Here is a 14,563-nt window from a genome sequence, read left to right as displayed (position 1 = left end):
GCAGTAGTGTCATATTATTGTTATTATTATTATTATTAGTAGTAGTAGTAGTAGTAGTGTCATTATTATTATTTATATTATTATTATTATTATTATTATGAGTAGTAGTGTCATTAGTAATAGTATATTATGATGGATGTTAGTTTTGATTTATGGATTTATTTGAGGCTTGCCCATTGCATAAATATTTGCTGGATTTATTTACACTTGGGTGTAAGCATATATAGTTTGAATGGTATTTATTTGATTCTGTGTCTTTTAAAGCTAAAACTGCATTTAACATCGTTTTGGTCATTACTCTTTCCACTAAATCCTCTTGCTCATTCCACCTGCTCATCAGTTACTGCCCAGGACTACACTGTGAGCAATTGTTCATTTAAATTGACAAGAGGAAAATAAATAAAGAGGAAAAGTGGAAGCGTTTTTAACGTAATAATTTCCATAAAACACCGTGGTCAACCACGTCCGTGGGGTAAAATGGAACACTGTCCCACCATTCTTTGTCAATTTCCTGGCTTTACATGTACTGTTCCCAGTGATGGACACAAACCTTTCCAGCAGTCCAATTAGGGTGATTGATGTCTAATTAGGGGCGTGGCTAAGCCATTCACTGCCTTTAAAAGGCGATATTTCACCTGCCCTGTCATTTAGGACTTTGCCAACATGAAGGTAAGACCCTTGTCTTTCGTATCACTATCCTGGATGGACATGTACTGGTCCTGGAAAATATACATATGTGGAGATCAGTGTTGGTATTTACCTGCCTTGTTATTGATGACTTTGTCATCATGAAGGTATCGCTACATTATTTTTAGTCATCATCCTGGCTGTACATGTACTGTTCCCGGTGATGGACACAAACCTTTCCAGCAGTCCAATTAGTTAGGGGTAATTGATGTCCAATTAGGAGTGTGGCTAAACCCATTCACTGCCTTTAAAAAGATTTTCACCTGCTCTGTCATTTAGGACTTCGTCATCATCACTATCCTAGATGTACACATAGTCTTTCCGGATACAGGTACGTACTTTTTCCTGCAGGTGGACACGTGGAAATCAGTCTTGTTTCTGGACATTGCTATACATTTCCTACGTGCGTTGGGCTAAACCCTGAAACATGACTTCATCAAACATGTACACCCGTCTCTTTTGCCCTCAATGGAGCTGCTGTTTTGGGCAATTATCGTATGGCAGGACAATTCCTGAAACTTGTCTTTATTCACCTTTCATTCCTGTCATTTCCCCTCAGACGAGCTACTGTCCAACAGCTGTGTTTGTGGGACTTAAAGTACGGCGGTCCAGTTCCTGGAAAAAATGCCTTTACCTCTGTTCACTTCTGCCCTCATTCGAACTACTGTCTTGTGCATGTTTTTGGGGGACTTGCCGCATGGTGGTCCAATTAATGAAAAATAAACTTATCCTTCGTTCAACCTGTCCTTTGGCCACAGTGGAGCTACTGTCTACCTTACCCACCGTTCACTCTTACCTGTTGGCCACATTTAAACAACTGACTGTCCTGGGCATGTATTTGGGGGACTTACTGCACAGAGGCCAAATTTCTTACCGAACGTGTTTGTGGGACTTAACACATGGGGGTTGGAGTTAACTTATTGATGATATTGACATCATGAAGGTGAGACCTCTGTTCGTTTACATCACAATCCTGGAAGTATACATCCTCGTCCTGGAAATAGACGCATTGTAAAATCAGTGTTTCTCATGAACCTTTCTGGACAGACAGATTTCAAACATGTTTAAAATATCCCTTTACTCACCCTAGAAGCGAACGTGCCCGCAGTGTGGAAACATCTACTCCTCGCTTTCGCGCCATTTGCGAGACATCCATGGCCTTACGGATGCAAAAGTAAGGCGGCTCCTCATCAGCCGACGAAGCCTTCGCTATAGTGGAAGATTGAAGTGCCCCATGACAGACTGCAGCTCGAAGTTAGAATATGTGAGGCTAGATAAGCACCTCATAGCTGCACATGGGAAACACCCGGTAGTACACTCTTTACAGAGCAAGTTTGTGAAAATATAGTCTGCTTTCTTACTTTTAATCATTTAATGCTCATCCTACAGGGAAGTCATCTTTCTAACCTCATGAGCCGGGCCAAGAAACGGGCGATAAAGGAGAGCCTCAAGTCCCTCTCTCAAAGCAATACCCAAATGTCACCACCAGCGCAAGCTCCAGCCCAAGCTCCAGCCCCAGCAGTTCCACGGACCCCACCTCCACCAGCAATGCCATTGTGCCAAACTGCACTTGCAGGAGCACTGCCTCAGACTGGCGCCCTGCCCCCACCACAGGCAGCTATGACAGATGGGTTACAAACACTGAAAGCGGGGCTTAGATTACTCCTGGATGGGGTTGAGATTCTGCTGTCTGTACCTCAAAGTATGCTTGCCAGCTCCACTCCTGCCACCCACTTCAGTGAACCTGCAGCCGATATGATCTGTGCTCCCCCAACACCATCTGCCTCAACAGCCAGCTCTTCACCTGCCTCCCGCCTCAAAGAGTCTGTTGCCAGTCCGCCTTGTGCTTCTCCAACACCGCCTGGCTCAACAGTTCTCCCTACTCAAGCCACCTACCTCAGAGAACCTGAAGCCAGTTCATCCTGTGCTCCTACAACATCATTAGCCTCAAGAGCCAGCTCTTCTCCTGCCTCCCGACTCAGAGAGTCTGCAGCCAGTCCGCCTTGTGCTTCTCCAACACCGTCTGGCTCAAAAGCGCGCCCTACTAGTGCCACCCGCCTGAGAGAACCTGAAGCCAGTTCATCCCGTGCTCCTACAACATCATTAGCCTCAAGAGCCAGCTCTTCTCCTGCCTCCCGACTCAGAGAGTCTGCAGCCAGTCCGCCTTGTGCTTCTCCAACACCGTCTGGCTCAACAGCTCGCCCTACTAGTGCCACCCGCCTGAGAGAACCTGAAGCCAGTTCATCCCGTGCTCCTACAACATCATTTGCCTCAAGAGCCAGATCTTTTCCTGCCTCCCGACTCAGAGAGTCTGCAGCCATTCCGACTTGTGCTCCTCCCACACCGTCTGGCTCAACAGCTCGCCCTACTCGTGCCACTCGCCTCAGAGAACCTGAAGCCAGTTCATCCTGTGCTCCGACAACATCATTTGCCTCAAGAGCCAGATCTTCTCCTGCCTCCCGACTCAGAGCGTCTGCAGCCAGTCCGCCTTGTGCTCCTCCAACACCATCTGACTCAAAAGCTCGCCCTACTCGTGCCACTCGCCTCAGAGAACCTGAAGCCAGTACATCCTGTGCTCCTACAACATCATCAAGAGACAGCTCTTCTCCTGCCTCTAAACTCAGAAAGTCTGCATCCAGTGCCACGACTAGTGCCACCCGCCTCAGAGAACCTGCCGCCAGTACATCATTTGCTGCTGCCGCGTGCACCGCACCCATGGCTCATGAGACCTTGAGAAGTGGGAGCCTTACACCCAACTTGGGTATGTATTACTACTGTTGTTTTAAAGGAGACTATGAACATCCTGTTCCCATGTTAAGACAGTAAGATTAATTTTTGTTTTAGACCACCTATTGGATTCATTTGAGGCACACCTCATAGGGCCCAAACATTCAGCAAAAAAATCACGGAGCATTAAGCAGAGAACAGCTTGCGTAAAAAGGTTCCTCCTCTATATGTTAGGGGAGCCCACTGACATCAATAAGAACCTGCTGTTTTTAAATGACATGGTCAAGCTTAATGGGTAGGTACTGCTGCTTTATTCTCTCCAAATCCATGTCATTGCATTCATTACCATATTTACAGTGCATATTCTTTACTTTTTTTTTTGGGTCATCAGGTTCCTCACTCACCTCAATAGCACTCTGAAGCCCACGACCCAGAAACATGTGATCATACACATAGAGTCTTTTTTGAGATTTGTGAAGCTGTCTAATTTGCCCAAAATTCGAATATCGATCAAAATCATTAAATGCATTTTGTACAAGTTGGCCGGGTGGAAAAAGGGGTTATGGACCTCAATTGTGCTGCAAAGAATGGAATATAAAAGGCAAAAGACAGGTGCGACTCAATGTAAACAGGTTAAAACAATTGCTTCACTAAAACTCTTATGCCACTGAGTAATTTCTCCTTTATTTTTTACAGCTAACCTGGTGAAAGCAGAACAAATGCTGGCCTTCATCACTCGAGCGGAAGAACAAATAGAGGCTGTCCTTGGTAAACTTGCCGGAGACCCTAGAAACACAGCCATGCTGGCCCACAGTGTTGGACTGTTGGTGGGCTTGATGCTTTCGACGTCAGGGCACAGGAAGTGTGTCTTCCTGGGCATGACGACAGATGACGTCTTGAAAGCCGAAGCGTACAAGAACACGTACACAATAAGGGTGAGTGTTATTGGTGATTTTTTTATTTATTTATTTTTTTCCAAGGCGTTCTAATCTTTGAATCTATACTCCCCTTTCCAGGGCTCGTACTTACCTACCATCCATTTTTAACCCATGTTTGAACCACCATCCTTGGGATGTGTTTTGGGGGCATATCGCATGGTGGTCCAAATTCTTAAAAATTGCTTTTCCTACCGTTAACTCCTTCATAAAACTCCCAGTGAAGCAACTGTTCTTAGCATGTCTCTGAGGTACCTACAGCATGGAGGTCCAGTCTATGGAACTTGACCACCATTCACTTACATTTTTTTTCTTTCCACATTTGAGTTACTGTGTCTGTGGTACTTACCAGGAGGTTCAATTCCTGGGTTTTGAATTTACCTACCATTCACTCCTGACCTTTTCCTTCAGTCGAACAACTTTGCAGGGCATGTGTTGGTCATACTTAGCGCACGGAGGTGTTATATTTTGGAACATGAACTAAACATCCACATGTTTCCCATTACCTAAGCAACTCTGTTACAAATGTTATCAAGATTCTCAGCATAAACATTTCTTCTACTTTGTACTTTTCAAGGTGGCTGATCACAAGACCGCCAAAACGTACGGTCCTGCAGTAGTGGCAATCAGCAACAAAGTTATGGGATACCTCAACTCTTTCTTGAAAATAAGGCCAAGACTACCCGGCTTCAAAAAACGTCCGACAACATTTTTTTTTAACGGATCTGGAAAGGAAATGTTGAAAATGGGGTTCTATTTCACAAAAGCTTGGAAGGGGTTTGGACTGCCAGGGGCCCCAACGCTTTGCGATATCCGGACGGCAATATCAACTTGGGTGAGTTATGTTTAGCAATGGTTCCATTTCCATACCATGAATAAATCTCTCTCTCTCTCACCCACCAGATGTGCCTTTTGCCATGACTGAAAATGATCACCTTCTCTCCTACAGACTGATCGCATTCTCTCGACTGAAAGAAAACATATAATCAATAAAAGTATGTGCCATGACCCAACGACGGCAAATGAGTTTTATGTAATTCATCCAGAGACGACACCAGCTCAGGCACGTACAATAAGACGGGATATCTTGATGTCCTTGTTAGACTCTGCCCACCTGTCCACGAGTGGACAAGGTAAGTGTATTAGTAGTTGTTTATCCATTACATGTTCTTGCTGGCTAGATATCTCAACAATTGCTTTCAAAATCATCAGAGGTCAAGGGTCACAAGAGTGACTCTGACGTGGAGACGGAGGAAGAGGACAAGAAGAGCAACAGTAACTCTGAGGAGGAAGACAGCAACAGCAGTGACTCTGAGACGGAGGATGAGAGCAAAAACGGTGACTCTGAGGGGGAGACGGCTGTTGAGGAGAGCAGCAATAGTTGCACTGAGGGTGAGATGGAGGACGAGAAGTCCCAAAACCATAACTATGTAGAGGAAGAAGAGTTCGAGGCGAAGCCCCAACAATACGACTCATGGGAAGAGAGCCAAAGTGAGGATGAAATGCAGCACCATGAGAACGAGACTCCTGTTGAGGGCCAAGAGGAGGTTGGGGTTGAGGACATGGCTTAGTCCATCCGCATAGCCTGCAACTGTTATACTTGTTAAATTAATAACTGTTTATTATAGTTACGCTCATTTTATAGCCTGCAACTGTGAACTTTTATACTTAATAACTGATGTTTATTATATTTAAGCAGATTTTTTTTTAGCCTGCGACTGTTAACTATTATGCTTGTTAAATTAATAACAGATGTTTGTTATATTTAAGCACATTTTTTTTTAGCTTGCAACTGTTAACTATTATGCTTGTTAAATTAATAACAGATGTTTGTTATATTTAAGCACATTTGTTTTAGCTTGCAACTGTTATACTTGTTAAATTAATAACTGTTTCTTATATTTAAGGATATTTTTACATAAAAAGACTACTGTTTAATTGTTTTTACGGTCGAAATCATGTTTGATGTTGAATGTGCAAATGTTTATAATAAAAGATTTGTGGTTACAACATGACCCATTTATTGCTGAATTTCCGCAAAAACAAAATCCACTACCAGAACGTAAACTCAATTTGTTGATACGTATAATGTTTACGGCATGTGTCCAAAAAATAGGAGTCCAAATCCATAAAAATGACTTACCCATCTTTCACTCCGGACGTTGCCCAGAGTCGAGCTACTGTTCCCGGCTTGTCTCATGGAAGACTACCGCTTGTGGACCCAAATCCGAAAAAATTACTTCCCCACCTTTCACTCCGCACTTTGCCCGGAGTCGAGCTACTGTTCCAGGCTCGTCTTGTGGAATACTCCCGCTTGTGGATCCAAATCCGAAAAAATAATTAACCCACCTTTCACTGCTGGCTTTGCCCATAGTCAGGCTACTGTTGCCGGCTCGTCTTGTGGAATACTCCTGCTTGTGGATCCAAATCCGAAAAAATGACTCACCCACCTTTCACTGCTGGCTTTGCCAGTAGTCAGGCTACTGTTCCCCGCTAATCTCAAGGAAGACTGCCGCTTGTGGACCCAAATCCGAAAAAATTACTTCCCCACCTAGCACCCCAGACTTTACCCGGAGTCGAGCTACTGTTCCCAGCTCGTCTCATGGAACACTACCGCTTGTGGACCCAAATCCAAAAAAATTACTTACCCACCTTTCACTCCTGACGTTGCCCAGAGTCAGGCGACTGTTCCCGGCTCGTCTTCTGGAAGACTACCGCTTGTGGACCCAAATCCGAAAAAAGTACTTCCCCACCTTTCACTCCGGACTTTGCCCGGAGTCGAGCTACTGTTCCAGGCTCGTCTTGTGGAATACTCCCGCTTGTGGATCCAAATCCGAAAAAATAACAAACCCACCTTTCACTGCTGGCTTTGCCCATAGTCAGGCTACTGTTCCCGGCTCGTCTCATGGAAGACTGCCGCTTGTGGACCCAAATCCGAAAAAAATACTTACCCACCTTTCACTCCTGACGTTGCCCAGAGTCGAGCTACTGTTCCCGGCTCGTCTCATGGAAGACTACTGCTTTTGGACCCAAATCCGAAAAAATTACTTCCCCACTTTTCACTCCGGACTTTGCCCGGAGTCGAGCTACTGTTCCCGGCTCGTCTCATGGAAGACTGCCGCTTGAGGACCCAACTCCCAAAAAAATACTTCCCCACCTTTCACTCCGGACTTTGCCCGGAGTCATGCTACTGTTCCCGGCTCGTCTTGTGGAAGACTGCCGCTTGTGGACCCAAATCCGAAAAAAATACTTACCCACCTTTCACTCCTGACGTTGCCCAGAGTCGAGCTACTGTTCCCGGCTCGTCTCATGGAAGATTGCCGCTTTTGGACCCAAATCCGAAAAAATTACTTCCCCACCTTTCACTCCAGCCTTTGCCCGGAGTCAGGCAACAGTTCCCGGCTCGTCTTGTGGAAGACTGCCGCTTGTGGACCCAAATCCGAATAAAGTACTTCCACCCCTTTTACTCCGGACTTTGTCCGGAGTCAGGATATTGTTCTAGGCATGTGTGGTGAAACACTACTGCTTGTGGACCATAATCTAAAAAAATTACTTAGTCACCCACCTTGCACTCCGGACTTTGCCCAGAGTCAGGCTACTGTTCCCGGCTCGTCTTCTGGAAGACTACCGCTTGTGGACCCAAATCCGAAAAAAGTACTTCCCCACCTTTCACTCCGGACTTTACCCGGAGTCGAGCTACTGTTTCCGGCTCGCCTCATGGATCACTACCGCTTGCGGTCCCAAATCCGAAAAAAGTACTTCCCACCTTTCACTCCGGACTTTGCCCGGAGTCAGGCTACTGTTCCCGGCTCGTCTCATGGAAACTGCCGCTTGTGGACCCAAATCCGAAAAAAATACTTACCCACCTAGCACCCCAGACTTTGCCCAGAGTCGAGCTACTGTTCCCGGCTCGTGTTCTGGAACACTACCGCATGCGGTCCCAAATCCGAAAAATTTACTTCCCTACCCTTCACTCCGGACTTTACCCGGAGTCGAGCTACTGTTCCCGGCTCGTCTCATGGAAGACTCCCGCTTGTGGACCCAAATCCAAAAAAAGTACTACCCCACCTGTCACTCCGGACGTTGCCCAGAGTCAGGCTACTGTTCCCGGCTCGTCTCATGGAAGACTCCCGCTTGTGGACCCAAATCCAAAAAAAGTACGACCCCACCTGTCACTCCGGACGTTGCCCAGAGTCAGGCTACTGTTCCCGGCTCGTCTCATGGAAGACTCCCGCTTGTGGACCCAAATCCAAAAAAAGTACTACCCCACCTGTCACTCCGGACGTTGCCCAGAGTCAGGCTACTGTTCCCGGCTCGTATCATGGAAGACTCCCGCTTGTGGACCCAAATCCAAAAAAAGTACTACCCCACCTGTCACTCCGGACGTTGCCCAGAGTCAGGCTACTGTTCCTGGCTCGTCTCATGGAAGACTCCCGCTTGTGGGCCCAAATCCAAAAAAAGTACTACCCCACCTGTCACTCCGGACGTTGCCCAGAGTCAGGCTACTGTTCCCGGCTCGTCTCATGGAAGACTCCCGCTTGTGGACCCAAATCCAAAAAAAGTACTACCCCACCTGTCACTCCGGACGTTGCCCAGAGTCAGGCTACTGTTCCCGGCTCGTCTCATGGAAGACTCCCGCTTGTGGACCCAAATCCAAAAAAAGTACTACCCCACCTGTCACTCCGGACGTTGCCCAGAGTCAGGCTACTGTTCCCGGCTCGTCTCATGGAAGACTCCCGCTTGTGGACCCAAATCCAAAAAAAGTACTTCCCCACCTTTCACTCTGGATGTTGCCCAGAGTCAGGCTACTGTTCCCGGCTCGTCTTGTGGAAGACTCCCGCTTGTGGACCCAAATCCGAAAAATGTACTTCCCCATCTTTCACTCCTGACTTTGCCCGAAGTCAGGCTTCTGTTCCCGGCTCGTCTCATGGAAGACTGCCGCTTGTGGACCCAAATCCGAAAAAAGTACTTCCCCACTTTTCACTCCGGACTTTGGCCAGAGTCGAGCTTCTGTTCCCGGCTCGTCTCATGGAAGACTGCCGCTTGTGGACCCAAATCCGAAAAAAGTACTTCCCCACCTTTCACTCCTGACTTTGCCCGAAGTCAGGCTTCTGTTCCCGGCTCGTCTTGTGGAAGACTGCCGCTTGTGGACCCAAATCCGAAAAATGTACTTCCCCATCTTTCACTCCTGACTTTGCCCGAAGTCAGGCTTCTGTTCCCGGCTCGTCTCATGGAAGACTGCCGCTTGTGGACCCAAATCCGAAAAAAAGTACTTCCCCACCTTTTACTCCGGACTTTGTCCGGAGTCAGGTTATTGTTCTCGGCATGCATGGTGAAACACTACTGCTTGTGGACCATAATCTAAAAAAATTACTTAGTCACATTTCACTCCTGACGTTGCCCAGAGTCAGGCTACTGTTCTTGGCTCGTCTTCGGGAAGACTACCGCTTGTGGACCCAAATCCGAAAAAAATACTACCCCACCTGTCACTCCGGACTTTGCCCGGAGTCAGGCTACTGTTCCCGGCTCGTCTCATGGAAGACTCCCGCTTGTGGACCCAAATCCAAAAAAAGTACTACCCCACCTGTCACTCCGGACGTTGCCCAGAGTCAGGCTACTGTTCCCGGCTCGTCTCATGGAAGACTCCCGCTTGTGGACCCAAATCCAAAAAAAGTACTACCCCACCTGTCACTCCGGACGTTGCCCAGAGTCAGGCTACTGTTCCCGGCTCGTCTCATGGAAGACTCCCGCTTGTGGACCCAAATCCAAAAAAAGTACTTCCCCACCTTTCACTCTGGATGTTGCCCAGAGTCAGGCTACTGTTCCCGGCTCGTCTTGTGGAAGACTCCCGCTTGTGGACCCAAATCCGAAAAATGTACTTCCCCATCTTTCACTCCTGACTTTGCCCGAAGTCAGGCTTCTGTTCCCGGCTCGTCTCATGGAAGACTGCCGCTTGTGGACCCAAATCCGAAAAAAGTACTTCCCCACTTTTCACTCCGGACTTTGGCCAGAGTCGAGCTTCTGTTCCCGGCTCGTCTCATGGAAGACTGCCGCTTGTGGACCCAAATCCGAAAAAAGTACTTCCCCACCTTTCACTCCTGACTTTGCCCGAAGTCAGGCTTCTGTTCCCGGCTCGTCTTGTGGAAGACTGCCGCTTGTGGACCCAAATCCGAAAAATGTACTTCCCCATCTTTCACTCCTGACTTTGCCCGAAGTCAGGCTTCTGTTCCCGGCTCGTCTCATGGAAGACTGCCGCTTGTGGACCCAAATCCGAAAAAAAGTACTTCCCCACCTTTTACTCCGGACTTTGTCCGGAGTCAGGTTATTGTTCTCGGCATGCATGGTGAAACACTACTGCTTGTGGACCATAATCTAAAAAAATTACTTAGTCACATTTCACTCCTGACGTTGCCCAGAGTCAGGCTACTGTTCTTGGCTCGTCTTCGGGAAGACTACCGCTTGTGGACCCAAATCCGAAAAAAATACTTACCCACCTAGCACCCCAGACTTTGCCCGGAGTCGAGCTACTGTTCCCGGCTCGTCTCATGGAACAATACCGCTTGCGGTCCCAAATCCGAAAAAAATACTTACCCACCTTTCACTCCTGACGTTGCCCAGAGTCGAGCTACTGTTCCCGGCTCGTCTCATGGAAGACTACTGCTTTTGGACCCAAATCCGAAAAAATTACTTCCCCACTTTTCACTCCGGACTTTGCCCGGAGTCGAGCTACTGTTCCCGGCTCGTCTCATGGAAGACTGCCGCTTGAGGACCCAACTCCCAAAAAAATACTTCCCCACCTTTCACTCCGGACTTTGCCCGGAGTCATGCTACTGTTCCCGGCTCGTCTTGTGGAAGACTGCCGCTTGTGGACCCAAATCCGAAAAAAATACTTACCCACCTTTCACTCCTGACGTTGCCCAGAGTCGAGCTACTGTTCCCGGCTCGTCTCATGGAAGATTGCCGCTTTTGGACCCAAATCCGAAAAAATTACTTCCCCACCTTTCACTCCAGCCTTTGCCCGGAGTCAGGCAACAGTTCCCGGCTCGTCTTGTGGAAGACTGCCGCTTGTGGACCCAAATCCGAATAAAGTACTTCCACCCCTTTTACTCCGGACTTTGTCCGGAGTCAGGATATTGTTCTAGGCATGTGTGGTGAAACACTACTGCTTGTGGACCATAATCTAAAAAAATTACTTAGTCACCCACCTTGCACTCCGGACTTTGCCCAGAGTCAGGCTACTGTTCCCGGCTCGTCTTCTGGAAGACTACCGCTTGTGGACCCAAATCCGAAAAAAGTACTTCCCCACCTTTCACTCCGGACTTTACCCGGAGTCGAGCTACTGTTTCCGGCTCGCCTCATGGATCACTACCGCTTGCGGTCCCAAATCCGAAAAAAGTACTTCCCACCTTTCACTCCGGACTTTGCCCGGAGTCAGGCTACTGTTCCCGGCTCGTCTCATGGAAACTGCCGCTTGTGGACCCAAATCCGAAAAAAATACTTACCCACCTAGCACCCCAGACTTTGCCCAGAGTCGAGCTACTGTTCCCGGCTCGTGTTCTGGAACACTACCGCATGCGGTCCCAAATCCGAAAAATTTACTTCCCTACCCTTCACTCCGGACTTTACCCGGAGTCGAGCTACTGTTCCCGGCTCGTCTCATGGAAGACTCCCGCTTGTGGACCCAAATCCAAAAAAAGTACTACCCCACCTGTCACTCCGGACGTTGCCCAGAGTCAGGCTACTGTTCCCGGCTCGTCTCATGGAAGACTCCCGCTTGTGGACCCAAATCCAAAAAAAGTACGACCCCACCTGTCACTCCGGACGTTGCCCAGAGTCAGGCTACTGTTCCCGGCTCGTCTCATGGAAGACTCCCGCTTGTGGACCCAAATCCAAAAAAAGTACTACCCCACCTGTCACTCCGGACGTTGCCCAGAGTCAGGCTACTGTTCCCGGCTCGTATCATGGAAGACTCCCGCTTGTGGACCCAAATCCAAAAAAAGTACTACCCCACCTGTCACTCCGGACGTTGCCCAGAGTCAGGCTACTGTTCCTGGCTCGTCTCATGGAAGACTCCCGCTTGTGGGCCCAAATCCAAAAAAAGTACTACCCCACCTGTCACTCCGGACGTTGCCCAGAGTCAGGCTACTGTTCCCGGCTCGTCTCATGGAAGACTCCCGCTTGTGGACCCAAATCCAAAAAAAGTACTACCCCACCTGTCACTCCGGACGTTGCCCAGAGTCAGGCTACTGTTCCCGGCTCGTCTCATGGAAGACTCCCGCTTGTGGACCCAAATCCAAAAAAAGTACTTCCCCACCTTTCACTCTGGATGTTGCCCAGAGTCAGGCTACTGTTCCCGGCTCGTCTTGTGGAAGACTCCCGCTTGTGGACCCAAATCCGAAAAATGTACTTCCCCATCTTTCACTCCTGACTTTGCCCGAAGTCAGGCTTCTGTTCCCGGCTCGTCTCATGGAAGACTGCCGCTTGTGGACCCAAATCCGAAAAAAGTACTTCCCCACTTTTCACTCCGGACTTTGGCCAGAGTCGAGCTTCTGTTCCCGGCTCGTCTCATGGAAGACTGCCGCTTGTGGACCCAAATCCGAAAAAAGTACTTCCCCACTTTTCACTCCGGACTTTGGCCAGAGTCGAGCTTCTGTTCCCGGCTCGTCTCATGGAAGACTGCCGCTTGTGGACCCAAATCCGAAAAAAGTACTTCCCCACCTTTCACTCCTGACTTTGCCCGAAGTCAGGCTTCTGTTCCCGGCTCGTCTTGTGGAAGACTGCCGCTTGTGGACCCAAATCCGAAAAATGTACTTCCCCATCTTTCACTCCTGACTTTGCCCGAAGTCAGGCTTCTGTTCCCGGCTCGTCTCATGGAAGACTGCCGCTTGTGGACCCAAATCCGAAAAAAAGTACTTCCCCACCTTTTACTCCGGACTTTGTCCGGAGTCAGGTTATTGTTCTCGGCATGCATGGTGAAACACTACTGCTTGTGGACCATAATCTAAAAAAATTACTTAGTCACATTTCACTCCTGACGTTGCCCAGAGTCAGGCTACTGTTCTTGGCTCGTCTTCGGGAAGACTACCGCTTGTGGACCCAAATCCGAAAAAAGTACTTCCCCACCTTTCACTCCTGACGTTGCCCAGAGTCAGGCTACTGTTCCCGGCTCGTCTCATGGAAGACTGCCGCTTGTGGACCCAAATCCGAAAAAAATACTTACCCACCTAGCACCCCAGACTTTGCCCGGAGTCGAGCTACTGTTCCTGGCTCGTCTCATGGAAGACTACCGCTTATGGACCCAAATCCGAAAAAAGTACTTCCCCACCTTTTGCTCCGGACTATGTCCGGAGTCAGGTTATTGTTCTCGGCATGCATGGTGAAACACTACTGCTTGTGGACCATAATCTAAAAAAATTACTTAGTCACCTTTCACTCCTGCCGTTGCCCAGAGTCAGGCTACTGTTCCCGGCTCGTCTTCTGGAAGACTGCCGCTTGTGGACCCAAATCCGAAAAAAAGTACTTCCCCACCTTTCACTTCTGACGATGACCAGAGTCAGGCTACTGTTCCCGGCTCGTCCTGTGGAAAACTGCCGCTTGTGGACCCAAATCCCAAAAAATTAATTACCCACCTTGCACTCCACACTTTGCCCGTAGTCAGGCTCCTGTTCCCGGCTCGTCTCATGGAAGACTCCCGCTTGTGGACCCAAATCCAAAAAAAGTACTTCCCCACCTTTCACTCTGGATGTTGCCCAGAGTCAGGCTACTGTTCCCGGCTCGTCTTGTGGAAGACTCCCGCTTGTGGACCCAAATCCAAAAAAAGTACTTCCCCACCTTTCACTCTGGATGTTGCCCAGAGTCAGGCTACTGTTCCCGGCTCGTCTTGTGGAAGACTCCCGCTTGTGGACCCAAATCCAAAAAAAGTACTTCCCCACCTTTCACTCCTGACGTTGCCCGGAGTCGAGCTACTATTCCCGGCTCGTCTCATGGAAGACTGCCGCTTGTGGACCCAAATCCGAAAAAATTACTTCCCCACCTTTCACTCCGGACTTTACCCGGAGTCGAGCTACTGTTCCCGGCTCGTCTCATGGAAGATTGCCGCTTGTGGACCCAAATCCAAAAAAAGTACTACCCCACCTGTCACTCCGGACGTTGCCCAGAGTCAGGCTACTGTTCCCGGCTCGTCTCATGGAAGACTCCCGCTTGTGGACCCAAAT

At 48.6% G+C, this 14,563-nt stretch overlaps 1 protein-coding gene across 1 annotated transcript; it reads left to right on the top strand.

Annotated features, from left to right (window-relative positions):
* The first annotated feature begins 139 nt into the window (after window positions 1-139).
* LOC148337596 (uncharacterized) lies at window positions 140-6,261 on the top strand. Its single transcript, XM_088297115.1, has 6 exons — window positions 140-1,996; window positions 2,077-3,448; window positions 4,111-4,349; window positions 4,927-5,184; window positions 5,299-5,482; window positions 5,562-6,261. The coding sequence occupies exons 1-6, from the start codon at window positions 1,922-1,924 to the stop codon at window positions 5,918-5,920; spliced, it is 2,487 nt and encodes an 828-aa protein (XP_088153241.1). The 5' UTR covers window positions 140-1,921; the 3' UTR covers window positions 5,921-6,261.
* Window positions 6,262-14,563: the final 8,302 nt, after the last annotated feature.

This window comes from Idiotropiscis lumnitzeri, chromosome 5 (assembly GCF_059441095.1).
Source record: "Idiotropiscis lumnitzeri isolate Australia: NSW breed Sydney's pygmy pipehorse chromosome 5, RoL_Ilum_1.0, whole genome shotgun sequence".
In the NCBI taxonomy this organism is placed as follows: Eukaryota; Metazoa; Chordata; class Actinopteri; order Syngnathiformes; family Syngnathidae; genus Idiotropiscis; species Idiotropiscis lumnitzeri.
This window is presented reverse-complemented; position numbering and strand designations above follow the sequence as displayed.